Below are 27,981 nucleotides of genomic sequence, written 5' to 3' on the forward strand. Positions count from 1 at the left end.
AAGACAACTCTGCTCATTTTCTCTTGCTATGAGCTTTATACAGCCTTCTCAGGCCATAACTTAAGAGTCAGACTCAGGCACAAAGGCAGTGCAATGGAACTGGCTCTCACAAACACTTGGCAGCTGATATGCAAATATCAGAACCATGGGGCTGGGCCCTAGCAGGTCCCAGTCATGCCCCCACGTGGACACAGCGAAGCACTGGCACTGGTATGTAGGAAATTCACAAGCATCCCAGCCTACCCTCCTGTCAGCACAGACCGTGCTGAGGGCTACCCCTTTAAAGCCAAACATAAACTGAGGGAAAGAGAAAGGGCTTCAGTGCCTTATTGCCTGTTGCATTACTACCTGAAGCTGACAACCCTGAGAATCCCCACAGTTCAGCTCTTAGGGAGGACTGTAGTGGTGAAGAATCTGAGGCCACAGTTACCTGGAGCAGCTGGACTCGGATGGGGACCTTTGCTGCCCTTCATACTGCTGCACCAGGGCTCGCACGCTCCAGCATGGATTCCCAATCTCCTCATCCACGCTGCTGTTCCTAAAGGCAGAGGGCACCAGCAAAGGAGAAGGTCAACCCAACAAGTACTGATAGACACCACTTTGGGAGCACTATGGGCAAAAACGATGAATAAGGCAAAGCCCCTGCCTTAAGGACACTTGAAACCTAGTAAGAAAGGTGGATACAAAAAAACAGTAATTTCACCAATCTCTGCAACACCTCAGAGTCGTGTTCCCTCTCAGCAGACGCACAACCCACAAAGCGTTTCCTGCTATGACTCTCTAGGGCAGCCCGCCCTTTAGGATACACAGCAGGGGGAGACTCAGGGATGAATCGGGATGTTGCTGCCACATATATCTCCCAGTGCAGAAAACACACTGTGCCAAAGGCATATATTTAAAACTCTGGGGACTTCCCTGGTGGTCCAGTGGTTAAGAATCCGCCTTCCAAGGCAGGGGACATGGGTTCGATCCCTGGTCAGGGAACTAAGATCACACATGCCGCGAGGCAACTAAGTCCATGCACTCTAGAGCCTGCATGCCACAACTAGAGAGAAGCCTGCGGGCTGCGACCAAGAGTCCGCGTGCCACAACTAAAAGATCCCGCATGCCGCAACTAAGACCAGATGCAGCCAAATAAATAAATACATGAATATTTAAAAAAATAAAATAAAACAAAACTCTGCACACCAAAGCAAAAAATTACATATACGATTCCTTTACTTTCTACTAAGGGCAAAATAAACATCTCTAAAAGAGAGGGCCTTTTTTCTCTTTTGGAGCACCCTCTCCAACCTCCACTCCATGCTCTTTTCTGTAATGTGGGCTGTTTACGTGGTATTTCCCTTTACTGCACTATATCATTTAAGGGAAGAAATATCAGAGTGGGTTGAGTTCCCATCCCCAGATTTCCATCCTTACCTCTGTCTGTATCGAAAGACATCCCGCCCTGACCGTGACATGTCGTGACACACATCAGCTAGGGCGGCAGCTGCTCCCTGGGCCACAGCAGTGGCACAGTGTGGCTGGTGACTCTGCAGAGGGGCTCTGGCGTCCTGTCCTTGGTTCACTGTCCTGCTGGAGCCCGGTTTGAAATGAGCTGCCAAGGCCAGGACCAGCCTCATGATAGACTTCAGGTTGCCTTCCACGATATCTGAGGATTGGAACAGACCGAGAGGTCCTAAGAGAGAGGCAGAGAGCTGAGGACTCATTCAGTTACTACGTATTTGCTAGTGAGCAGGTAAGCAAGGCAATCAAGCTCTCTGTGTTCAACAGGGAGACAGAGTATTTGAAAGCAATTACAATAACGTACAATAACGTATGAGAGGAGAAGTACAGGATTCTCTGGGAGCTCAGAGAAGAAGCATCTTGTCTGGTCTAGAGGGCTCTGGGAGGGAGTCCCTGAGGAAGTGAGTTCTAAACTGAGACGTGACTGACCAATAATGGTTTATCAGATGAGGGAAGGGAAGGAAAAGAGTATTCCAAGAAGAGGGAACAGCAGGCATGAAGGTCTAGAGGTGAGACAGCACGACACACCCGAACTGCGCCCTCCAGTATGGGAGCCATAGCCACATGTGGCAATTGAGCACTTAAAAGGTAGCTGTAGTCTGAACTGAAACGTGCTAGTACTATCCTAGCACACACACAGAAACAGAATGAAAAATCTCATGAGACTTAGTACAAAAAATAGAATGTAAAATGTCTCAGTAATAGTTTTTTACATTGATCATATGTTGAGCTGATAATATTTTGGATATGTTGGGTTAAGTAAAATATATTATTAAAATTATTTTCAACCATTTCGTTTTCTTTTTTTTTTAACCATGGCTATTAGACACATTCAAGTCATGTATGAGACTCACGTTATATTTCTATGGCACACGCTGTGGAAGAGGAACAGAAAGCAGCTCAGCATAGCCAGAGCTCAGAGTTCAGGGGGAGAGGGTGAAAGATGGAGGAGGATGAACAGGAGGTGAGGTCAGAAAGGGCATGGTGAGCCAGAGGAAGGACTCTGGATTTTCTCCTAAGGGCCCTCAGATGCAGAGGAATGGCATGAGCATATACACTCTTAGAAAGATCATTCTGGCTGCAGTGTGGAGAGCAGAGGGGAGGGGGACAGAAATGGATGCAGTGGGACTAATTAGGAAGCTGTTGCACTTCTCCAGGTAAATGACAATGATGTCCTGGACGGCAGTGTTCCCTCAAAATAGCCGACTTTAATGGGCCAGATCCCCAAGCCCACTCCTCATGGGGACCAGATCTGAGATATTATGGCATTCTAAATTTTGTCCTAGAAAAAAAAGAGAAATGCAGGCAGAAAAAAATATAATAGGTCTGGTTAACATAAGGAAATAGGTAAAATTCTGTGTTTTAGTTTCATAGCCTTTTAAATATGCAAGGCTTCCAAAAGGATTGATTGATACCTTCTACAGGCACTCTCAATGGTCAGTATCTGCCCCGCATGAATGAGCCCAACACAGAGAACACTAATAACACACGAAAGGAGGGCTCCCTCCTGCCCCCCATTCTCATTAGAGCCACAGGCAATCAGGCCCAGAAACTGAAGCTGAAACAGAACCAGATTATAATCAGTTCTACAGAAGCAGTGAGAGGACCTGGGAGCCTGTGCCTTCTGAGGACACCTACACCATTTCTTCCCTGAAGCCTGGGCTCAAACTGGATTGAGAGGTGTCCTCTTCTGGCCATGTGGCTCAAAAAACTCAAAAAACATAATCTATCTTCATTTTTGATAGCTTAAACAAGACATTCTAAAATTCATATCACCATTTTATAATTTCTTTTCTGTTAATCTTCCTACACACACTCAAGCAAAACTTTACTCAGTTAAAATGAATAGAGAACTTCTATCTTCACCCAGGTTGCCAAAGCACTTGGATTTTGATAATCGCTCTGTCCCAAGAGGATAACTTTCTTTATGGAAAAATGATACGAGGTCATGGGCCTAACCCTACCCGAGTCTACTCGGAACCCTCAGCTACATAGCAGATAGTTCTTCTGAGGGTGACAATCACCAGGTAAAGATGAGTGTACTCACCCACCACGGACAGGATGAAGCACTGACCTTTAGCTGAAGTCTGGTGCATACGAATCTTTTTGGAGGCTACAAACTGTAACACTTTCTCCACATTATTTTTCATCTCCTGCTGGTTACTGGGACTCAGCTGTACACCACTCAGCTTTTCTCCTGCTGTTAGGATAAAGAAAATATTTGAAGTTATGGGGAGCAGTACTATCACAGTTTCATAGTAGCCAGACACAGAGAAAGAGAATATTTGATGTAAACACTAAGATTATCTATAAATATGCAAGTGAGTGAGGCCTTGGTGTCTGTAATTTGGATGGGGAATAGGAAAATGAAAGTCTTTTGCAGGGCTTTCAAATTTTCAAATTTATTCCCAGGGGCCTGTGAAGTTGCTGTGCATACATTTTTTCATTCAACAAATATTCATGAATATTCATTCAACAAATATTCATGAATATTCATTCAACAAATATTCACCGTGTGCCAAGGCCCTATTCTAAGCACCAGAGAAACAGCAATGACCAGGACTTCGTCTTTTCTTCCATCATAGAGTTTATATCTGTAGGGATGACAGATGACCAAGGTAACAAATAAATCTTCAATATAATTTCAGGTAGTGATAAGTACTATGAGGAAAGACAAAGAAGAGTGATCACGGTCTCTCTGATAACACATTTGGGCAGAGGCTTGAATAAAGTAAGAGAGGTTAAGATTTGCGGAGGAAGCATTCCAGGCTGAGAATGCACAGATCCCAGCCCCAAGGTGGGAATGAGCTCAGCTTATCTGAGGAAGAGCAACAAGATCATAGGGCTGGAGTGGAGAGAGCAAGGAGTCGAGTCCTAGGGTAAGGTGGAGAGGTAAGCAAGGCCAGGCCATGTGGAGCTTTAGGGACCAGAGGAAAAGAGCAAAGACCTTGAATTTTATTCTATGTGTAATGGACAGCCAACAGAGGGTTTGAGGTAAGGGAGTTACATGATCTGATTTATGTTTTTAAAAGTTGACTCTGTGTGGACATAGATTATGTGAAGAGGAAATAGGGAGATTAGTTAAAAGGGAAGTGAAAACAATCAAGCAAGAGACAATGATGGTTTGGGAAGAAGCTGAGAGGTGAGAAGTCAGATACTGGGTACATTTTTTTTTAATTTTTAATTAATTAATTAATTTTTTAAAGTACCAATGTTTATATGGGTGATTACAGGGCACTGAGAGTAAGAAAAGGAACTCAACACAAGGAAGAACAGGAGGCAATGCCAGGTGATAGCGGGTTGAGTCTGCTTCATGACAAGCCTCGAAGAGGCACAAAAGCTGTATCCACTGGCTACTTGGGAGGTCTCCCCAGTGGGAGAAATGGTATCTTGCACCAGTTCAGGGAAGGGAGGGAAGAAGGGGGAATTTATCACCTGGATTTCTCCCATCTCCCATTAGTCAAATGTTATCCCAGGAGCACTAACTCTTCCACATTCCTGGGTTGCTAGTGGCTACTTGAGATACCAGATCCCATGTCCTGTGGGGTCATTCCATCCAAGTCTGGAAATGATGGGAGGAGACAAACTCTGGGTATGAGGCTGGTGAGTGCCGGAGAGAATCTGGTTTTGTACATAAGATGTGTTCATGACAGTCCAACAGTGTTTTTCTTTTACCAGAAGAGGGAACCTGGCATAATGATCAAAGACCTTTCCCAAGGTCACATAGCTAGTAAGTGGTAAACTCAGGATTTGAACATAGTCTTGGCTCTGGAAACTGGCTCTGGAAACTGTCAAAGACCAAGATAAGGAAGTTGGATTTTATGCAGCAGGCAAAGGAGAGTCGCTAAAGGGTTTCAAGCTGGGAATGATGTAAGATAAAGAGCTTTTTATAAAGCTCCCAATCTCTACTTTGCTCCACCTTCCCATGTGGCTGAACTTGGCACAAAAGTAGGTGGCCCCAGAGATGTAAGGACATCCAAGACAGTTTTTGAGCTCTGACTAGATCCAGAGCTCACATGGGCTTCAACACTGCCTCATAATCTTTCTGTCTTCATCAAAGCCTACACCTACCAAAGAGACTAGCTGGTCAGAGGCAGGCAGGATCTGGGCGGAAAGGTCAAAATGAGGGGAAGAGTAGATTGACCTAAAGACCAGGAGCAGGAGAACCAGCCATACGTCCACTGTCAGCCAGTGGGTCTGGGGATGTTGGCATCTGCATATGAGCCCTTTGGTGCTGCCTGAGATGGTCAGATCTCATGAATTGTCGGCTGCACTGGTCACATTTATGTGGTCGGTATTTGGCGTGTATCCGAGTATGTCTTCCAAGTTTATCAGATCGGAAGAAGGACCAAGTACAGGTTTCCCACATGCATTTACAGGGCCTTTCACCTGTGTGTTTGCGTTGGTGACTCACGAGGTGGGAGCCCTTAGCTTTTTCCAGTTCTCTCAGTTGCAGCGGTTAAGGCCTTGAATCTGGGGATCTCCTCCTGGGAGCCCTTTCTTGGGCCCCGGAATACTGCTCTGCTCTCCGTGGAGCAGGTAAAGACTACTTAGGTAGGAAGGGGTCTTCCTGGGAGACTGGCTGGCTCACAAAAGAGCCCTGGGATTCCAAAGCCAGCAATAATGGGATCCAGCTGGGGGCATCCCTAAGTTGTGGGGTTTCTAGACTGCAACATCTGAGCCAAAGAGGGGAGCATTGCCTGGGCCTCAGTGGAAGGCACAGTTGTATACAATAATGTTTTACGTGTTAAAGGGTCTCTGTTAGAAGTTACTGTTGGGAAGCCAGAATAAGGCATTGTTCGCATTCTGATGTGGGACATCATTGGGATTCCACTGGCAGGTGAGACTGGCGGCCCATTGGGGGGCATTCTTAGATTCCCACCAAAGGTCCAGGCCCCTGGAACACTGGGCTCTCCTAAGGGCATTGCTTGGGGCCCCTGGAAAATCATCATTCCTGGCTGGGAAGGAGACATTCCCTGAGTAAATCATCTGGGAAGGACTGAAAGTCACTTGGGGGCTCACACCGTGGTCAGGCAGCAACATACTGAACTGTGGTCCCATTTCACTGGCATTCTGCCTGGGTGCCTCAGCAGAGACCAAGGGGATCCTCTCCAGCTCTGTGCACTGAGGGACATGTTGAAAACCTGATGGGCCATGGTTCCAAGAGGTGTGCACTCCACTGCTTCCAGGAGATGAAGACATGTCCAAGATGGACATTGACTTCTCAGTCTCCTCTGTGAACTGGTGCAGAGCCACATGCCACCGGCTCAGGCCCTTGGCTCCCTGCTCCATCTTAACCCGGGATCAGTTGCACATTGAGACTACGCAAGGGTCCAGACGCACACCTGAGCAAAGCTCCTGGGTACATTTTTAATATAAAGCACACAGCACATGTGAAGGACTGGATATGATATATGAGGAAAAGAGAATAATAAAAGACAACTTCTAAATGTTCTGCTTTAACAACTGGGTGAATGGTACTGTGATGTGTTAGATGAAGAATCTCGGAGGATAGAGGGATCAGCGGGGAGAAGGAAAAACTCTGATTATGACACATGAAGAGAGCTGCAGTTTTTTCTTTTGGCCCAACCAGAGATTGAACCCAGGCCCTCATCAGTGAAAGCACTGAGTCCCAACCACTGGACCGCCAGGGAATTCCCGAGAGCTGCATTTTAGACATCCAAGCAGAGATGTTGAACAGGAAGTTGATATTCATGTCTAGAACTCAATGAAAAGCTTAGGGCTAAAGATACAAATTTGGGAAGAGCTCACTTAGGGATAGAGAATATATAAGGACTAAGGTCTAAGCCTCTAAGGAGAACTTCAACATTTAGAGGTCAGGAAGGAGGAGAAAGCCAGCAAAGCTAACAGGAGAGGCCAGTGAGGAAGGAGGAAAACTCGAAACCACAGGGTCCTGGAGTCCAAGGGGAGAAGGTGTTTGGAGGAGGAGGGAGTGATCCACTGTGTCAGGTTCTGCTAAGTTGAATACAGCGAGGACTGAGGCCTGGCCACTGGATTTGACAAGGCAGAGGTTGTGACCTTGAGGAGAGTAGTTTCGGGGGAGTAGTGGGATCAAAAGCCCAGTGAAGGCTGGCTAAAGAAAGAATGGGAAATAAGGCAGTGAATTCTGTGAATTGTTCTATATAGCCAAGTCACAACAGAATGCAGCATTTAAGAACCTGGGTTTGGGGTACAAGAATACATATTCATATTGCTTGTATATGCATAGAATATCTCTGGGGAAAGAAAAGCAAGAAACTGCTAACACTGGTTGCCTCCAGAAAGAGCAGGTAGCTGGCAGGGGGACAGAGGTGGAAAAATGGCTTTCGACTTCATATCCTCTTGTGTTGTCTGGATTTTCTAACTGATTATATTTCCAGTATAATCTAGTCAAATGAATGAAGAATTAAATGAGCTCATTTTAAAATGAGCTTTGGAATTAAAGCAGATCTAGGTTTGTATCTCTGCTTTGCCACTTACAGTTGTGTGACGTTGTAAAGTTGCTTAACCTTTCTAAGTCCTATTTCGTACTTACATCATATCTATATCATAAGTCCATCAAAGTAGCATGCTTAGCACAATGCTTGATATATACATATACATATATATATAATATATAAAGTACTCAATGAATTTACTTATTTTTATAAATTCTCTTTCAAGTTTGTTTCCTGAAAATGGGGCTATTATGTTTCTCAAAGGTTGATGATCAAATGAAATTAAATGAGATAGTGTTTAATACATAGCAGCTGCTATTACTATTACCATGGTTATTATATCCATAAGTGAATACTCTAATGAATCCATGAGCTGTCTGAATGAGGTATTCATGGACAGGCTGCCTGTTGCAAACCTGACTTCTTACATACCACTTGCAAACCCACATCCCTCAAAGACTCTAAGCAAGGTCAGCTGACTTACATGACAATGAACGTTTGAGTACCTACTATGTGTCTGGCACTTGGTTAGGGGTTGTAGAAACAGAAAAAAAATTATACTGTACCTGCTCTTAAAGAGCTCAGTCTATACAGGAGAAATAGATAGTAAATAATTACCTTTTGGTGAGAGAAATAATAACAGAGCTACAGACAAATGCTATGGAAATAAGGTTATGATACCATCTAATAAGAATGACCGGCAACAACTCCAGGGCTTCAAGAAAGCAAGGTCTCTTGGGAAGCATCATGGTAGTGAATACCATAGAGGGGTCCTTTTGCTGCTAACACACCTTCTTTTTGCCTGGCTACCGCTTCCTTTTCCAGCCTCAGTCTAGACATCAAATCTTCTGGCAAGCCATCCCTCAACCCCTAAGACTGGGTTGGGTGTCCCCCATGTGCTCCTATCTGTACCTGCCCCATGAGAATACGAAGTACATTAATGGAAGTGACTTCACTTTCCAGTCTTTCCAAATAGATTGGGAGACTCTTGAGAGCCTAGACTGTGCTCATCATCATATTCCCAAAGCTTAACACGGCACCTGGAACACAGTGTCTACTGACGATAAATAAATAAAGTAACCTTGGGCGAGTATCTTAAGTCTGCTCTACTTCCATTTCCATTTATTTTATTCATTTATTTAAAAAAAATTTTTGGCCGCAGTATGCGGGATCTTAGTTCCCCAACCAGGGATCGAACCTGTGGCTCGTGCAGTGGAAGCACAGACTCTTAACCACTGGACCACCAGGGAAGTCCCATTTCCATTTATTTTAAAGAAGGAGCAATCTGCTCTGAAGGGCATATGGAGGATAAAAGAGGCCATGTTCTGGTTTACGCTAACATTGGAGTCCAGGGCCAACTGACCTACAATCTCGATGAGATACGCCAGGATCACCCCATCCCGGAGATCCTGTCGCAGGTCCTGCACAGGCTTCACTGTTGGCCTCTTCTTCAGCTGTGCGTTCACCCAGGCCACATATGCCTGCAGCTGTTGCTGGAAAATGAAAGGTGGAAGTAAGGCAATAGTTGCATATTACTCTTATCCTCTACCCTGCACCCTCTAAGGCAGCATTCGAGATTGGGCAATCTATATCCAGAGGGAGGAGGAGGTTTTAAGGAAAGAAAGAAAGATGGTCAGACATGGAGTATGTTCTAAAATTCTCTAGTTTTATGCTAGTCTCCAGGGGTAAGCTAACCTCTGACTTGGGTGGCAGTGTGGACACAGGTACGCAGGTGAGTGTTTCAGTGACTATGACTCCTGCTTTCCTTGAGTTTTGCTCTGTTAATGAGGGATAAAGGCTGGGCCAGAACCACAGCCAGTTTTCAAGTGTAACCACTGCTACCAGCAACTCATTATGCTTCTCAGGAACAATCACTCATGTCCTGTATGCACAATGAACTGTGACACTCCTAAGAATTGATCTTGGGGAACGAGGAATCAACAGAAACCAAGCTCAGAAATGCCTCTCCCATAGCTGATTTCTTTACAATGAGACTTAACTGAACCCAATCTAAGGTTTATTCTCCTGAGCCTATAATCCTGGGATTGCTACAGAGCTAGTTTTAATCCATGCTTTATATTGTCAAAGAGGATCTAGTTACCTGAAACCTGCACAAAGAAAGAAAAAGAAAGGCTATGACGAGCAGTGTTCCTGAAGACTGGGGCTGCAGATGGAGGGAGCTTTCATTTATTTTCAGACAAAGCTATGGCCCAGTACCATCAAAAACCCGTCAGACTCAGGTTGGACACATAACTCATCCCAACACTTAGACAACCTTACATATTCCATTTTAAACACAGCTTGCATTCAGGTGTTTATTCTGATTATCTGCTCTGAAGATGGGCACTAAATATCAAAATAGCACATGAACAATGTCAGTACAGGCAGCAGTTCTGTCTGATTTCTGTAGAAGCCCAAGACCCTGAACCTAAAAATTAAGTTCAAAGGCTAACAGTATTAAACTATAATTTGGTTAAAGTACAGTTGATTTCTAAGCCCCAAGTACTTCCTTAATGAAATGATGTTGGAAATTACTCACTGGCTGCTTCCTGGGCTTAAATGAAATCTTCACTATTTTCTTTCTCTATGTCGATTTGTGGGAATAAATAAAGTCCTTTGGAAGGTAGTGCTAAGGCAATAATCTATCAGCTACGGACAAACTATAGGAAGTGCAATGATCAGCAGGAGGTGGGGGGAGGAATCTGATATTTACTGAGTACCTACCATGAACTAAACACTATTTTTGATGTTTTATATATGTTTTTTAAAATAAATTTACTTATTTACTTATTTTATTTTTGGCTGCGTTGAGCCTTCGTTGCTGCACGTGGGCTTTCTCTAGTTGTGGTGGGCGCGGGCTTCTCATTGCGGTGGCTTCTGCTGTTGCAGAGCACGGGCTCTAGGCACTGGGGCTTCAGTAGTTGCAGCACGCAGGCTCAGAAGTCGTGGCTCCCAGCCTCTAGAGCATAGGCTCAGTAGTTGTGGCACACGGGCTTAGCTGCTCCGCGGCATGTGGGATCTTCCCAGACCAGGGCTTGAACCCATGTCCCCTGCATTGGCAAGTGGATTCTTAACCACTGCTCCACCAGGGAAGCCCCTATATATGTTTTAATGAGTTAATAATGTACCTGGAACACAGCCTGCCACACAGTTGATGCTTACTAAATGGTCATTATTATTTTCATTATCATTATCTAATTCAGTTCTCACAAAAGCACTGAAGGGTCGGTATCATCTCCATTCTATGGATGAGGTTCAGAGAAATTATGCAACTTCTCTAATGTCCCCATAGCTAGGACCTGGCAGACCTGGTAAGGAAACCCAGTAAAGGTGGTCCAAGCATTTACCAAGGGCCTCTTGCTATTCAACTCACTCTGCAGAATAGAGGCGGCTGCACCTTCTGCCTTAACATGGGCCAGACTCCTGTCCAGGTCTGCTCCCACTGTACAGCCAAAACACTGTGTGAAGCAGGCCAGGCAAAGGGCACTTCCATAGCAAACCACTATGCTCCGGGCCAGAAAGGCATTATGGGTAACAGCTGGGTCAGATTACCAGGCTTATGTACAACTCTCTGTATCAAATCTCACCCCCAACCCACCTCCACACATTCCTGCTTAAAATCCTTCACTGGCTTCTCATTATCCTCAAGATAAAACCCAATCTCCTTAGCTGCATTTAAGTCTGTCATGTGCTGGCCCTTACCTCTTCTCCAGCTTCACTCACTCCCTTTCCCCACTTTTGCCCCCCATGTTTCAGTTCATCCAAACCACGTGCAGTGCCCCAAATGCACCATGTTATCCAGCCACGCTACCTCCCCCTGCTTGCCATCTCCTCTTAAATCTCAGCTCAAGCATCACCTTTTCTAGGAAGCCTTCCCTGACCCTCCCACACACCTCAGACTCCGATCTCCTTGAGGAAGTCCTGTGTCAAGCAATCCGTTCAACAAGTTGAGTGCAGGCACTGTTCTGCTATGGGGCTACAAAGAGCGTTATGCCTTCGAGAAGTTTGCAGGAAAAATACGAGAAGAGAGGGAGAGGAAGAGAAGCTTGCAGCCTGGTAGAGACAAGCACTATGACAGGGGTGTACAAGGTGCTAAGAGAGTATTAGCCCAACCTGAAGCCCATGCTCGGCGGTGGAGGGGTTCCTGAAGGAGGAGAGGAGGCAGAGGGGACAGTGAGCTCAAAAGGAGCTCAGGTCTGAACTACGCTCTATGCAGGAAGTTGTAAGAGTTCAAGATTGTTGGACTCAGAGTAACAGGTGCTCAACAAATATCTGTTTGAATCAGTGAATCATTTGTCACATTTCATCAGGCCAAGACTTAAAATGATTGTAAAAGTTGATTATGCAAGGGCAGACAAGAACATGTATTTTTCATCATCAGGCCAAGACGATTTTACTTAAGTAACCATAGCCTTCTTTTGGTCAATGAATAAAAGTAAGTTGTCTCTGATGCAAAACTACTTTGAGGCTCCAAACAGTAATGTTCATGCACATTAATCACAGCTCTAGTCTTCCAGTAAAGAGGATTCTACAGCATAATAATTGTCACCACTTTTCTGAACACCTACGCTGTGTCAAGAGCTATGCTAGGTCCTTAAACACATTTTCTCTAATGCTAATCTGCCAGGGATATTTTACTGTATCTATTTTGCTAACTGGAAACTGAGGCTCAAAAAAGGTGAAGTAAATTGTTCAAGGCCACCCAGACTGTAAACCATATGAAATTCACCCTGACTCCCAAGCCAGTGCTCCTTCCACTCTACACTCGACTACACTGCCAGCTAAATTAACGCATCCCGGAGGTTCAAATGACCTCACCAAAACTCTTAGAATGGAAGTCACTTCTTCCACCACATACAATGTTTGAGTCTCTTGTGTAATAATCTACAGTAAGTAGTTGTCTACTAATCGAAGTGTGCTCCCTGGACCAGCAGCATCAGTATCACCCAGGAGCCTGTTAGAAATGCACTCCCATAAAACATTGTAAATCAACTATACTTCAAAACAACTATACTTCAAATAGAATAGACTAAAATAAAATAAGGGCTTCCCTGGTGGCACAGTGGTTAAGAATCCGCCTGCCAATGCAGGGGACACAGGTTCGAGCCCTGGTCTAGAAAGATCCCACATGCCATGGAGCAACTAAGCCAGTGAGCCACAACTACTGAGCCCACATGCCACAACTACTGAAGCCCACGCGCCCAGAGTCCGTGCTCCTCAGCAAGAGAAGCCACCACAATGAGAAGCCCACGCACTGCAATGAAGAGGAGCCCCCACTCACTGCAACTAGAGAAAGCCCACGCGCAGCAACGAAGTCCCAATACAGCCAAAAATAAATTAAAAAATAAAAATAAAATAAAATGGAGGGCTTCCCTGGTGGCACAGTGGTTAAGAATCCACCTGCCAATGCAGGAGACACGGGTTCGAGCCCTTGTCCGGGAAGATCCCACATGCCACGGAGCAACTAAGCCCGTGCGCCACAACTACTGAGCCTGTGCTCTAGAGCCCGCAAGCCACAACTACTGAGCCCACATGCCACAGCTACTGAAGCCTGCGTGCCTAGAGCCCGTGCTCCGCAACAAGAAAAGCCACGACAATGAGAAACCCGCGCACCACAACGAAGAGTAGCCCCCGCTCGCCACAACTAGAGAAAGACTGCGCGCAGCAACAAAGAGCCAACACGGCCAATAAATAAATAAATTAATTAATTAAAAAAAAAGAATAGCGGGACCCTTGAATTGGGTCCCCAATTTCTAATAAATAAATAAAATGGAAATGCAGACTCTCAAACAGTGCCCCAGCTCTAATGAATTAGAACCTGGTTTTGTTTTTTGTTTTTTTTTGAACCTGTATTTTTAAAAGAGTCCCCTCATCTTGTATTTTCTCTGTCCCAGCTCTGTAATCAGCTATTTCTCAAAAGAAAACAATTCTGGATCCTTTTACTGGAGAACAGTTTTTAGAATCCAAACTTTGGGCATGAGGTGTACTCATTCTACTTGGGTGACATTCTGGGCCCTCTCGGTAGTAGAGTAGGAAATATGTGTATGTATACACACATACACACGTATCTGTATCTACTTATCTTGACAGACTGATGGAGAGACATACCATGAATTATCCTGATCCCGCCTCCAGCCCAACACCACAGGGTTCACCTCTCTTTTCCCTTTTCCTTATATGTAACTCCTTTCTCCCACAGTGAGAAATCTGACCCTATTCACAATATATTTACCAACATTTCCGCAGTCCTAGAAAACACATCAAATAGTTTGACTTGCTAATCCATACCTTGTGAAAAACAAATTTACTAACCAGAACATAATATTTGTATATAGTTCTTTTTGTCTTTGGCCTTACAGTGTACACTCAAAATACTGATTCCAAAGTGACTTAGGTTAGTTCTTTTCTTTCCACCACCTTCAGTGTGGTTATGTTACTAACTGCAATATGGTTAGGTACATTTATTACAATTTACAGTCCATTTTGGGTTCTCCTCACGTTTTGGTGGATTTTAATTATTTATTTTTGGGGTAGGAGAAAGATTACCATGATTCTAAAAGTCAGAGCTATATAAAAACATATATTCAGAAGTATCACTCCTCCATCATTCTTTCTACTCCATTCCCTTTTCTCCATTCTTTCCACCCCATTCCTATCCTCCCCTGTAGGTAACCAATCAGATTCGTCCTATGTTATCTGGGGGAAAAAAGAGATGTATATTTTCTTATTTCCCTTTCCTTCTTATGTGAAAAACAGCATAGTATTGATATTCTTTTATCACCTGCACTTTTCACTTCACTTCAATTAATATTCACTTAATATATTCTGGAAATCACCCCATAATGGTCTAGAGATCTTCCTTATTTTACAGCTACATAGTACTCCATTATGTGGCTATACCATAATTTATTCAACCACTCTTCTACATATGCACATTCAGGTTTTTTCCAATATTTTGCTATTAGAAACGCTGCAGCAATGAGTACACTTATGCGTGCGTATTTTCATGTTGATGGAGGTCTACCTTCAGGGTAGATTCAAAGAAGATTGCTAGGTAAAAAGGCACATTAAGTAGATAGCTTTATCATATATTGCCAAAATCCCTGCCAAAAGCATTGTATTCATTTGCATTCCCAACAGCAATGCATGAGAGCGCATTTTCCCACAGCCTTGCCAACAGAACATGTTGTCATACTTTAAAATTTTTGCCAGTGTGATAGATAGGTGAGAAATTGTATCTCAGTGCTGTTTTAATCTTCATTTCTTTAGTTATGAGTTTGAACCTCCTTTGGTAGGTTTAAGAATTCATTTTATATTCTTATCTTTTATATCTTTTTTATATCTACATGAATTGTCTGTTCACATCTCTTTCCCATTTTTCTATCAAAGTGTTTGGTCCTTTGTGCCTCCATTTTTAAGAGTTCTTTATATATTAGGAATGTTACCCTTTTGTCTTTGACATATGTTGCAGAGATTTCCCAGTTTGTCAGTCATCTTTTGACTTGGTTTATGGTAGTTTTTTGGCCATGAAAAGGTTTTCATTTTTATATCATCAAATTTACTGATATTTTATTTTATTGCCTCTGAATTTTGAGTCATGGTCAGAAAGCCTTTCCCTACACTGAGGTGAAAGAATTCACCTCTGCTTTTTTCTAGTTCTCATATGGTTTCAAAATTGTTTACATTTAGATCCCTGATCCATTTGGAATTTATTCGTGTATGATATGAGATATAGATACAATTTATCTTTTTTCAAATGGCTACCCAGTTGTTCCAGCACCATTTACTAAAAAGACACTTTTTACCCCAGGGATTTGAGATGCCACCTTTATCATATACTAAATTTCCAGAGTTTAGGTCTATTTCTGGACTTCGTATTCTATATCACTTGTATATTTGTTTATTCATGCACCAGTACCAAAATGTTTTATTTGTAGAGGCTTTATAGTATATTTTAATATCTGGTACTAGTCCCTCCCCCTTGAAATTTTTCTCTTTTTAATATTTCTTGTCTATTCTTGCAAACTTATTTCCCCATACGAACTTCCATAAAGCCTGTCAGAATTTTTATTGGGATTATATTAAATTTATAAATTGACATAGCCAGAACTGTTACCTTTATGATGTTGAATCACCCTATTCAAGAATAGGGGGTGTCTTTCCATTTGTTCAAATGTGTCTTTCAGGAGTGTCTTGAAGTTTTCCTCTTGTAGGTTTTATACATTTCCTGTTAAGTTCACTTCTAAGTATTCAATTCTTCTTTATTGTGATTATAAATGTGGTTTTCTCTACCATATTACATTCTGTAATTGGTTACTCTTTGTGTATGTGAAAGCTGTAGGTTAATTTTATATCCTGTTACCTTATCTTCTATTGTTTGTTTTATCAGTAATTCTCAATGCTTTCCAGGATTACTGTCATATCATCTACAAAAAGAAATAGTTTTACTTCTTTACTAAGCCTTGTGCCTCTAATCAATTTCTAAATACCCCTGGTACAATGTTGACCAGTAGTGGAGATAGTGGGCATCCTTCCCTGTTTCTGGACTTAGAGAAAATACTTGTAGTGTTTCCCAATTTAGAAAGTGACTGGTTTTTAGGAATAAGATATGTGTGTGTGTGTGTGTGTGTGTGTGTGTGTGTGTATATATATATATATATGGTTATTTATTTATTTATTTATTTTATCATGTTAAGAAAGAATCCATCAAGTATTCTTTTCTTTTTATTTTTTCGACTTTTTTGGGGGTTTGTCTGTTTGTTTATTTATTTTTGGCTGCGTTGGGTCTTTACTGCTGCATGTGGGCTTTCTCTAGTTGCTGCAAGCAGGGGCTCCTCTTCACTGTGGTGCACAAGCTTCTCATTGTGGGGCACAAGCTTCTCATTGCGGTGTACGAGCTTCTAGCTTCTTGTTGCGGAGCACGGGCTCTAGGTGCATGGGCTTCAGTTGTTGTGGCATGTGGGCTCAGTAGCTATGGCTTGCAGGCTCTAGAGCACAGGCCCTGTAGTTGTGGTGCAAGGGCTCTAGAGCACATGCTCAGTAGTTGTGGCGCATGGACTTAGTTGCTTCGCAGCACGTGGGATCTTCCCAGACCAGGGCTGGAACTCACGTCCCCTGCATTGGCAGGCGGATTCTTAACCACTGCGCCACCAGGGAAGTCCCTGCTTTTTTGTTTTATTTTTATCACACACTATAAAATACAGGGCATGCTACACAATACACTGCATAACCTTCTAGCAGGGGTAGACGAGCGTAACTGAGTTATTTTTCATCCATCAGGAAAATGCTTCCTTAATCAATGTTCTCCAAACCCTTTAACACATAGTAACGATTAACTCCAGAGATGCGCCTATGTCTTTCCATCAAGTTCCACTGATACGAATAATGGGCAACCATTTTTTCCTTGCCCCTGTTAGTGAACCTGTGGATGCGCGCAGTGGCCTTTCGCAGTTTGAACAAGCACATGGTCATGACGGCGATCCCAGAGTGAATCTCGAACCACATCTCGATGCCATTACCAAGCAAGTCTTATTTTCTTGAGTGGTTTTATAAGGAACGGGTGTTAAATTTTGAAGAAAGTTTTGTCAGCATTTATGGAGATAATTCTATGATTATTGTTCCTGAGATCTAATATGGTATATGTGGATTTCCTAATAATGAACCTACCTTGCATTTCTGGAGTTAAACCTATTTGATCATAATAATTACATTTTTAGTGTGGTTTTGAATTTTGTTCGCTAATAAAATATTTACTAGTGCTATATTAGTACTATATTTGTTGTACTTTTTCATGGGTATTCACAAGTAGTATTAGTCTGTAGTTTTCTTTTTTGCACTACCATGTAGGTATATGCATAAAATGAAGCAGGAAGTTTCTCCTTATTTTCAATCCTCTGACATCATCTGTAGAGCACTGGGACTGTCTGACGAGTGGAGGTTTTGCAGAATTCCCCTGTGAAATAATCTCTGCCTGGTACTTTTTTGAGGAATAGTTCCTTATTAAGGTTCTCTATTTCATCTACAGAAATTGGTCTGTTTAAATATTCCATTTCTATCAATTTTAGTAATCAGAATTTCCCTCAGAAATTATCAATTTCACCAAAGTTTTAAAATTTATTTGTACAGACCTGCAAAGACTGTTACAGTTTTTTCTGTTTCAAGGATTACTTCTCCACTCTCATTTCTTATTTTGTATATTTGTGCTTTCTCCTTTTTTCTTCCTCATCACGTTTATTTTCATCATTTTATTTTGTCTATTTTTACAAATGGTTTCAAGAATTATTGCTATTCTGGCCTAAATCCCTCTAAAACCATAATATCTAGAACCAAACCCAATACTTTGGCTATAAAATCAGACAAGATATTTCACATTCTTTTCTCCTTCTCTTCCCCTTCTTCCTCCTCCTCTTCTTCTCCTTCTTTTTTTGTTACCACCTCACATAGTTGACTCAGTGCTATCAACCAAACCCCTAAAAATTTTTAACACATTCTGCTGTGAAGCCAGTCTCCTCTATTTCCATTCTTGTATAACTGGTCTTCTTGACGCATATTTACCTTTAACAAATTTCAACTGGTTAGATCCCATCTCACAAGATCCTTCCAGATCCTGTCACTTCATGTATTCATTTATTCAAATCAACCAACATTGCCAGGCATTGTGCCAGGCCCACTGATTACAGGCATATAAATAACTCTAATACAAAATGATTACTGCAACAATGGAGAAGTGTTAAAAAACGCTATCTATGCACAGAAGGAGCAACAGGTTGGAAGGATGAGGCTATCGGGGAAAGATCAAGAGGAAAGAAGACATTTGTCTGGTTCTTTAAGGATATTTGCCAATTGGAGAAGAGTAGAAGGGTATCCTAGTGAGCAGTAATTAAAAAAAAAAAAAAAAGGAAAGAAAAGAAAAAGAAAGGAAGAGCCTGAAGGCATATGGTATCTTGGAGGAACAGCCAGTTAACAAATCAGTGTGTGGGCAGAGCTGTAAGTGGCAGGCAATGATTTTGGAGAAATAGGTCAGCACAAAACCTACCAGAACTTAGACTTAAAGCCTAAAGAGCTTCAAAAGGAAAGCATGGAGTTTTGGAACAGGAGAGTGAAACGGTGAGACATGTATCTTAGAAAGGTCACTCTGGACACAGCAGAACATGGGACAGAAAGAGCAGCATCCAGGCAATAATTCAAGTGAGAGAAGATGAAGGCCTAAACTGAAGCAGTACAGTTAGAAAAGGACAAATTACAGAATTAAGTCAGAGATGACTGATAGGAGGTAGGCAGTGACGAAAAGAGAGAGTCCAAAACGTCATACGTGTGTGTGTCTATATATGTGTGTGCATATATATTTATACAGTTGACCCTTGAACAACATGGGTTTGAACAGTGTGCATCCAATTATAAACAGACTACTTTCTTTTTTTTAACCTTTTTATTAATTTATTTTTTTATTGCAGTATAATTGATTTACAATTTTTTTTTTTTTTTGGCTGTGCTGCGCAGCTTGTGGGATCCCAGTTCCCCAACCAGGGATCGAAGCTGGGTCCTCAGCAGCGAAAGCGCAGAGTCTCAACCACTGGACTGCCAGGGAATTCCCTACACAGATTTTTTTCAAGAGTAAATACGACAGTACTATAATGTCTGCGGTTAGTTAATGCAGATGTGGAGGGACTGTGGACCTCCAAAGGGCTAACTATAAGTTATATGCAGTTTTCCCACTATGCGGAGGGTTGGCGCCCCTAACACCCATGTTGTTCAAGGGTCAAATATGTAAATATTTATCCCCCCCTTCACATTGATTAGAGATGTGGAACTACTATTACCATATTACAGATGTGGAAACCACAGTTCAGAGCAACAAGCCCAGGGTCACAGGACAGGTAAGTGGCAGAACAAGGATCTCATCTCAGTGCTGACTCCAAATCCTGGGATCTACAACACCCACAAAAGTAAGGTGAACCATAAGAAGTTATTTTGGCAGGAAAGGGAGTGGAGAGAGAGGGCACTGAGGGAAAGAAGAGAATGAAAATGCACTGAGTGCCCATCCCTGTCAGCCACTGAATGAAGCTCTTTGTATGCATTATCTCCTTTAGTCATCATATCCAGTCATTAAAATCGATTTTATTAGCTCCATTTTTCACGTGGAAAACCTTGCTCAAGAGCATAGTGCTGATAAGTGGTGAAAATGGAATCTGAACCCACCCCATCTTACTCTAAAGAATGTATTATTTCTACTACAGCAAAGAAAGCATACAATGAGAGAAAAGGAAGGAATGCTCAGGTCAGAGGCTGGGGTATATCAACATCAAAGGGGCAAGTGAAGTGAGCAGCAAAAAAAATTCTTTTAGGGAGTCCCCTGGTGGCCTAGTGGTTATGATTCTGGGCTTTCACTGTAGGGGATCGGGTTCGATCCCTGGCTGGGGAACTGAGATCCTGCAAGCCTCGCAGCGTGGCCAAAAAAAAAAAAAATTATTTTAGAACATGCAATCAGAGGGACAGGCGAAGAATCAAGAGAAAGTGTTATGTGGGAATCCAGGACCAGAGAATGTTAAGACGGGTGGTCAGGAAGGTCAAATGCTATAGAAAAGTCAGGCTGAGGACTGGAAAACCCATTTCATTTACATTTAAGAGGCTTTGGTGACCTTTTTGAGAACTGATAGCATGCACGGTGGGGTGAAAAGTCAGATGGCAGTGAACTGAGAAGACCTCAGGAAGGAGGAAAACAGAAATGGTGAGAGGAGGAGAGAGGGTATTTGCTGGAGAGGAAGGTGGGAAGGAATGAGGGTTTTTTAGGATGAGAGGACATTTGCAGGCTGAGATGAGGGGTTAGTAAAGCAGAAACAGACACAGGGGGAGGAGCACGAATGAGGAGGGAAGAGGGCCACTTCCTCTGATGACGATGAGAGCCAGGAATAGGTATCTGTGTGGGGAGACGGGGAGGTGGGGAAGACGGCAGCTGAAGGAGCTCAAATCCAATTGCCCCTCTATCCATTATAAAGTAGGCAGGTCTACCTGTTGAGCGTGAAAGGGACAGGGAGAGTGACGGAGGCTTCAGGAAAGGGACCCTGTGGGAAGCTGGAAAGAGCTAAAGATTTCCTGGCAGCACCAAGGACTCAGCTGGGGCTGGAAATCGTAATTTTGTAATTGAATCAATCCGCAAGGTTCTGTGTTTCCTCTAGAAGTGCTCAGCAGGCCTGGGCCCTGAGTGGAGGAAACCAGAAATAGGCTAATGTAGGACCAGAACTGGTCAGAGGAGAGGCAGAGATCGCCAAGGCAAAGGAAGTGAGGATGGTGATGAGAGTGTATTTGAAGGGATTGATCGTGGAATCTGCACCTGGGAGAAGAAACTAAATGAAAGCTGATAAACTGAGAAGATGGAGAAGAGTAAGGAGAAGAGAACTTGGTGCGATTGAAAATAAGTTTCATGGGAATGGAGGAGTGTGGAAATTGGGGCTTTGAGCACCGAGTGGAGTTTCAGAGTTCACGATTTCAGGGGTAGGGCAATTCTGTGGAATAAGATGCAGGATGTGGCCTCAGTACGTGCCCTTAGTGAAGTGGCACAGAGGGGGACAATCATTGCAGTGGGGACGGTCAAGGAATTACAAGGCAGGACTGTCTTCATCATGGATCCTGAAGTCATTCCAGAAGAGTGGTAGATGCTTAAATCCTGAGGATATTTACTACTCTGCCCAGAGTCATGTGATTTTTAAAACTGATAAGCATGTCTTCAGTGCAATCATTGATAAAAAATTTTAGTTGAAGAAAGGCCTTTGTCATGTCACTACTATGACTGCATGTTGATCTGTTAAGTGGCATCTAAAAAAGAGATCAGAGATTCACGCGTGAGTGGGACTATTCTTGTCCACAGGTTAAGGGTCACATTGACTTCAGGTCTCGGCCTCTCGCTTTAAATCTAACTTGGGAGCCAACCACTAAACCAAGCCTCAGTTTGTCTCCTCTTTGACTTGAAGATTCCTGTACTTCTCACCTAGGGGGCAGGCAAGACCTAGTTCTTGCTATAAATGCCTGCTGCTGGCTCTGAAAAAAACTGATCTGAAGGACAAAGTACACACTTACGAGGACCAACCACACCACCCACTTTCCTTGCCCACAAAGATGTTTATCTTAAAAGAGGCCTGGGGTGCAAGCCCGGGCCCTGAGTAGCTCTGCTGCTAGGTTTTACAACTGACTACACCTGCTCCTGCAGCAGATGAAATAACATGTGCTTTTTGTAAGAGGCTGTTACCCTCTGAGGTGTTGGACTAGTAGTTTTATTTTTATTTTCCTCCTCCTCCTTTTTGCTTCATAATCTTTTTTCAAATTATAACTTCTATGAACTCCAGATATGTAGAATAGGGAAAAGCAGAGCTTCTCTGTTAGGGCTGGGGTGGGAATCCACAGGTCAGTTCACTTACTTTCTTTTTCTCTAACTCCACCCACCCCCCACCCAGACCCCCCGGACATCTGAAATAACTCCTTAGGGCTTCTTTCAGCAGCCGGGGAAAAAAGCACTGCATTTTGTTTCCTTCTAGCACTGTCATTTTGTAAGTCTATTATTCAGTGAAGACAAGATGCAACAGGTTCCAAAATATGAAAGTATCTTGGTTATTAAGAAATATATCTTGAACATGCCCCCCAGTTCTTGATCTGTTTCCAGCAGCAGCTGGAGAAGCACAGTAGGACCACAGTCAGGTTCAAATCAGGCCCCTGGGGGTGTTGTAGCTCACAGCTCTTGGGGTAGCTGCCCAGCTCACAATACTTCCCTTCTCTAGAAACACGCCCCCTCTGCAAAAACAGTGGTGGGCCCCAGGACCAGCTGCTATCATGTAACCCCATCTACTGGCCACAGGTGACTGGTCTAGCTGAGTTGATTGGTCAAATCCAGCCAATCCCTGGAATTTTTTGATCTGGCATTTAGGAATCGAGTCAGTTTTCTCTCTCTGTCTCTGACAAAGTTGTAAGATATAAAAGTTGGATGTTGCCATAAGCCATGTTGCCCACCTGAGAGAAAAGTCATTTGTAGTGAGAAGGAACAGAGCTACCCACAGAAAGAACCAGAGATAAGAGACAGAGAGCAGAGGGAGAGATCCTGCCAGTGTTTTGAGTCCTTGATTTTCATTGTTTCTGGGACACAGCCCAATCCTTGCCCTTTCCATGGTTTAGTTTTTCAGCCTTTTCCTTGGATTCCATGAGTCAGTAAATTCCACTTTCTATCTCTGCCATTTCAAGATGGGTTCTTGGCACTTTACAACCAAACTAATAAAGGAAACAAGACAATCCAACAGACGATGTCAGTGGCAGCACAGAAGTAATCTCAGTCCAGGATTAACATCTCTCATTTGTTCTGGGGAAGCTAGAAGGATGCCTGTGCAATCCAAAAGTTAAGAAAGACAGAGTTTTTATGACAATCTGAGTCAGGCCTCAGGGGGAGGAAAAGCAGACATAGCAATAGTCAAAACTGTGTGAGCAGGATTTTGCGTTGATGAGACTAGACCGCTAAAGCTGTGAGAGCAATGGTAATACCAGGGAGCGGCTGGAGGTATCTCCATCAGCTTCCTCCAGGTCACTCCAAAACCGAACAAGAATATGAGATAAAACTCTTCCAGAACAGACAATTCTGTCCACATTCTTCCTTTGTGCAAGGAAGCTTTCTTGTCAACAAATGTAACTTTCTTTCTGTTTTTCTTTGGGACCTGAACTTCCTTCCAAACAAGTCTGTAAACCCAGCCTCTGCTCTCTATCTACTCTAAGCCTCTAGGTCAAAGAGAATTCCTGCAGGGGACTTATGCCATTAGAGTTGCAAAAGCACTGACTGAGCTTCACCAGGGAAGTCTGTGATACCTTGTGTTCCCAGTGGAGAGACATCCAAGGAGTTGGCTTTATGGCTCCCTGCTGGCCAGCAAGAGAGACAAACACGAAAAGCAGCGGGCTCTTGCGGTGCGCTGGAGAGAGAGTTCAGGAGGAGGCCTGAATGGCTCAGGAAGGAAATCAGTTCTACAGTGAAACCAGATACCTGTTTAGAACTCTGAGACCCTCCTCCAGCTGCAGAAGATGAGATGGGGGTGGAGACATTGCTGAGAAACTGAGAGGAAGGCAGGAGGTTTGGAAACCTGGAGTTATTACTGGCCTAAATTCTCCCAGTAAAAGAATGCAATATTGTATTTCTTTTCTATTAACTCTTTCAGGCCTTTACTGAACCAGGAAAAGCTATTCATTGAACCTGATGGGTAAACACTTAAAAATAAAGTTAGTAAGTAAAAATATCATTAAATGTATTCTTCCCTGTATGGGCAGAGCTCTTTGTATTCCTGTTCAGCCCAGTGGTCAAAGAATAATGATATGGTGAAATCTGAAAAGATACCATCTCCTAACCTTATTTTAAAATTTCCATTAACTGTGAGTTCAACACTCTGTTTCTTCATGAGTACATGTTACAAGGTAAGTGCTCAAAAAATGCATGTGAATGAATGAATGAAGTATCACTGTATGGTCTACGAGTGTCCCTTATAGAAACAGAGCATGGAGCCCACCGTTAGGGCCTTTCGGATTGGTTCCCTACCCCCTTACCATACCTCACCACTGAAGGTTATGTCCATGACCACTCAAAGGGGGCCTGGCTTGGAGATAACAAATAAGGAAATACACTCAGGAAAACGCTAGTTGGAATCTTTGGTTCGCACAGCCTAGACAACAAGGCCAGTCAAGGCGGCTGAAGCACTTCCAATGCTCCCCAGCCTCTCTGAATTGCCCGGGGGAGTGGCACCTGGCAAACCGCACCCTATCACTGATCCACATGCCTGGCCAGGCCATCACTCACCACAAGGAACATAAAACTGCCTGACAGCTTGCTGCCAGGGAGCATCTGTTGAGCTGGCATTGACTCCTGTGGGAACAAAGCCAAGGAGCCTGGGTGAGGAGAGCAGAAATCAGCCAGGATAGAAAAAAGAAGGCTAGGGGGTGTGGTGCTCTGCTACACTGAAGATTTAACAGGCCTTTACTTTCTATAGTAAATCACAGAGGAATGCATTGTGGAAATGACTGAGAGCCTCCGATTAGCCCATGCTGCAAATCCTCCTCCATGGAAGGCATGGGGCACTTAGGAGAGATGTGCCCTGCAGCTGCTCCACCTGCTAATCCCCTTCCTCACTCATTCTGTGTCCCCCTTATGGGCATGACACCACAGAAAGGCCCTTCCTGTATTTCTCAGGGCCTGCAGATGACTCTGAGGCAGATGACTCTCAATGTGGGATTTAAATTTCTATTTTTCTAGTTGGAGGGAAAATTGTAGGGAAAGTCTTCCAAGTCGTCTGTTTGAAAGGTTAAGGCTCAGAGAACTGATTTCCTGTCAACCAACATTTTAATAAACCATTCCCACAACTTCCAGTCCCTCAGGCCATTACACTGCAGCCGGGCACAAGCTGGCTCTGCTTGACAAGCAAGATTTCTGTATAGTCAGAATTTTCCCAAGTTTCCACTCTGAACACTTGCTCTATTTTCACTGGCCTGTGAGCACCACTTGGGCACAGACTCTATGTTATTTGCCTTCTATTTCCAGAGCTTGGCACAGTGCCTGGTAAGCACAGTAATTCAGTGACTGTCTATCGATTGAGTGTTTGCATGCATGTTTACCAAATGAGCAGGAAAAAAAAGTCTGGCTTCAGTGATCAGGTAGGTTGGTAAATATTTGGTGATTTTCATGATATAATTAGCTGGAAGATATCTCTCTCATCTCCCAAAAACACTACCTCTTTTATGACACTTAGCACATTAAGCACCCTATATGGTTTTTTCAGTAACAACTATAAATCTCTCTCCTTATAAATTCATTGGCAGCAGGGACCAGGTGTTTTTCAATTATTTTATCTATCCCCCCGCCCAGTAATGAACTAAATAACTAAGTGAATGAATGCTTACTGGCCAAACCATATTGTAGTCTCAGGTCTGTCAAAACCTTTCAACACAAGCACCAAAGTCTTTTTTAAAAGAAAGTTCAGCCCCCAGAAAAAACACTGGCACGTGAATCAAAGACAACATTCGTATAACATCAATACCAAGAGGCAGAGAAAACAAATAAATAGCTTTGAGGCAGAGGCAGAATGGGGAAATTCTGACCGATAGAAAGCCTGGCCAGGCCCAGAACGTAGGAGACAGGGGACGACAGCCAGGGTGAGCTACAGAATGAGGCAGTAGCCAAAACTCGTGGATAATTCACAATGCAGATTTGCCGTATCAATAAAAGCAATTGCACTGACAGCACTGACATGGATCAGTCCTGCGAGTAATTTGTTAGGTGTGTGGAGGCCAGGAAGGTGGAAGAAGACAGGTGGTAGAAGAAAGAAAGGAAGGTGGTAGAAGAAAATTCTGATGTGCATAGTCATCCATGAGTGGCAAGTGGACTGAGAACAGAGGCCAACAGTGGGTAGAGGGAAGCCCTGATCCAGAATGCAGAGTTTCACTGCTGCAGGGTTCGCCTATAATTAACCAATTAGGGCCATAGCTTCATTTCCTGTGGCAGTTTTCTCTGCCATAGAGAATGAGGTCACAGCCCTAACCACATAGACCTGTAAAGCATCTGGGTGATAAAGAACAGCTTCAGATATGCCTGGCTCATTCCCAGGAGATGACTGGGTACGTAAGTGGTATTCTTAGCCCCAGTAGGAAGAGTTTCTCAGAGAAATTGAAGTGTATTCTGACATTAGCTTTTAAGTCCCTCTTTACACCCTTATCACATGACTCTAACAGAAGAGACTGAACATTACTGGATCTATTAAGCAACCCTAGAGGCTGGAATAGGTCAAACAGGGCCCCACTGACTCTGAAATGGCCAACTGTACCATTATTCAGTAGCACTACGTGTGATCCCATATGAGAAAAGCATTATTTAATATAATGTATTATGTATATGAAAGAATTATTTAAACTGTAAGGAATCATTGCGATTAAACATATTACTATTACTTAGACAATGTCAATTTCTCAGAGAAAGCGAAAGTACCTGTTGGCTATCAGAGTTCAAATCTACTAAGAAAAGGGAGTGGACTGTACATTAGCCTGTGGAGGGCATGGAGGGAAGTTTACAAGATGGGTAGAAAAATCCAATGTCAGAGAGGGAAGAAAGGCATTACCGCATTATTCTAAAGATGAATTAATTATAAAGTTGTCTGTTGTTTTTACGAAGACTCTATTACCACCACAAAAAGAAAACTCTCCCACTCTCCTTTTCCCTTATATTTTATAAGAATTGGGTGTCAGGAGACATTTATGGAAGCACCAAAGCGTGAAAAAGAAAAAGACAGTCTAGCCTCTCGGTTTACCTGGCTCTTCAGCTGAACGGTTTGGAGGTGAAAGGAGCAGAAGGCAAAGACTAGGACTCACTCTGTGCGGGTTTCCTCTTCCTAATTAGATAGCGGAACCTGGCCCCTGGGGACTGACTGACAAAAATGGGAGACCATAGGATGGCCTAAGGAGCTTCTATGAGGCTCAAGACCAGGGGAGGCCCAAAGGCAGAGGGTGAAAAAAGAATACTGGAAGCACTCAAAAAGGTGGCTTCCTGGCTCGTCTGTGCTTCTAACTCTCAGACTGTAGCTCTTTGTTAACAAGCCCCTTCCACGTGTTCAAAGGGGAATGACGCAAAGATGAGGACCCGCGCAGTGCAGATGGGACACAAGCTCTACCCTTCAGCGAAGGCTGTGACACCCCTCAGCCAAAGGAAAATTCTGTCTCAGTTGGTTAGGTTGGGACAGCATGTGTGCAGTTTTCCTCTCTGTGTCAGGAAAAAGGCTGGGGCACAGGGGCCAGGAATGGGGAAGGATCTGAGGCAGGTCAGGCTGCAGAGCTTCTTAACTAAAAACAGGAATTAAGGAAAGAGTCTGTAGTGCAGATGTAGAAAGAAAATCTTATACACAAATTCATGAGAATGGATACCTCTGGGGAAAAGGCCAGGATGGCAGGGGTGGCCAAGGCACTCGGTTTTGCCTGCAATGTTCATATTTAAGAAGAGAATGTATTCATATGTTAACTGCTTAACAAAAAAACACACTTT

At 43.3% G+C, this 27,981-nt stretch overlaps 1 protein-coding gene and 2 pseudogenes across 2 annotated transcripts in view; all 3 read right to left on the minus strand.

Annotated features, from left to right (window-relative positions):
* The window catches only part of DIXDC1 (DIX domain containing 1), a 74,426-nt gene that overhangs the window by 35,461 nt on the left and 10,984 nt on the right, over nt 1-27,981 (minus strand). For both annotated transcript variants that reach the window (XM_029209015.1, XM_029209014.1), the window contains 4 exons: nt 9,307-9,436; nt 3,581-3,706; nt 1,420-1,651; nt 431-538 (listed from right to left, as the gene is read on the minus strand). In XM_029209015.1, the coding sequence (XP_029064848.1) occupies nt 431-538; nt 1,420-1,651; nt 3,581-3,656 (416 nt within the window). In that variant the 5' untranslated portion in view covers nt 3,657-3,706; nt 9,307-9,436. The remainder of the gene's footprint in view (nt 1-430; nt 539-1,419; nt 1,652-3,580; nt 3,707-9,306; nt 9,437-27,981) is intronic.
* LOC114887360 lies at nt 5,651-6,798 on the minus strand (annotated as a pseudogene).
* LOC114887361 lies at nt 17,235-17,447 on the minus strand (annotated as a pseudogene).

This window comes from Monodon monoceros, unplaced genomic scaffold, assembly GCF_005190385.1.
Source record: "Monodon monoceros isolate NGI ecotype Baffin Bay Population unplaced genomic scaffold, NGI_Narwhal_1 Super_Scaffold_7, whole genome shotgun sequence".
Lineage (NCBI taxonomy): Eukaryota > Metazoa > Chordata > Mammalia > Artiodactyla > Monodontidae > Monodon > Monodon monoceros.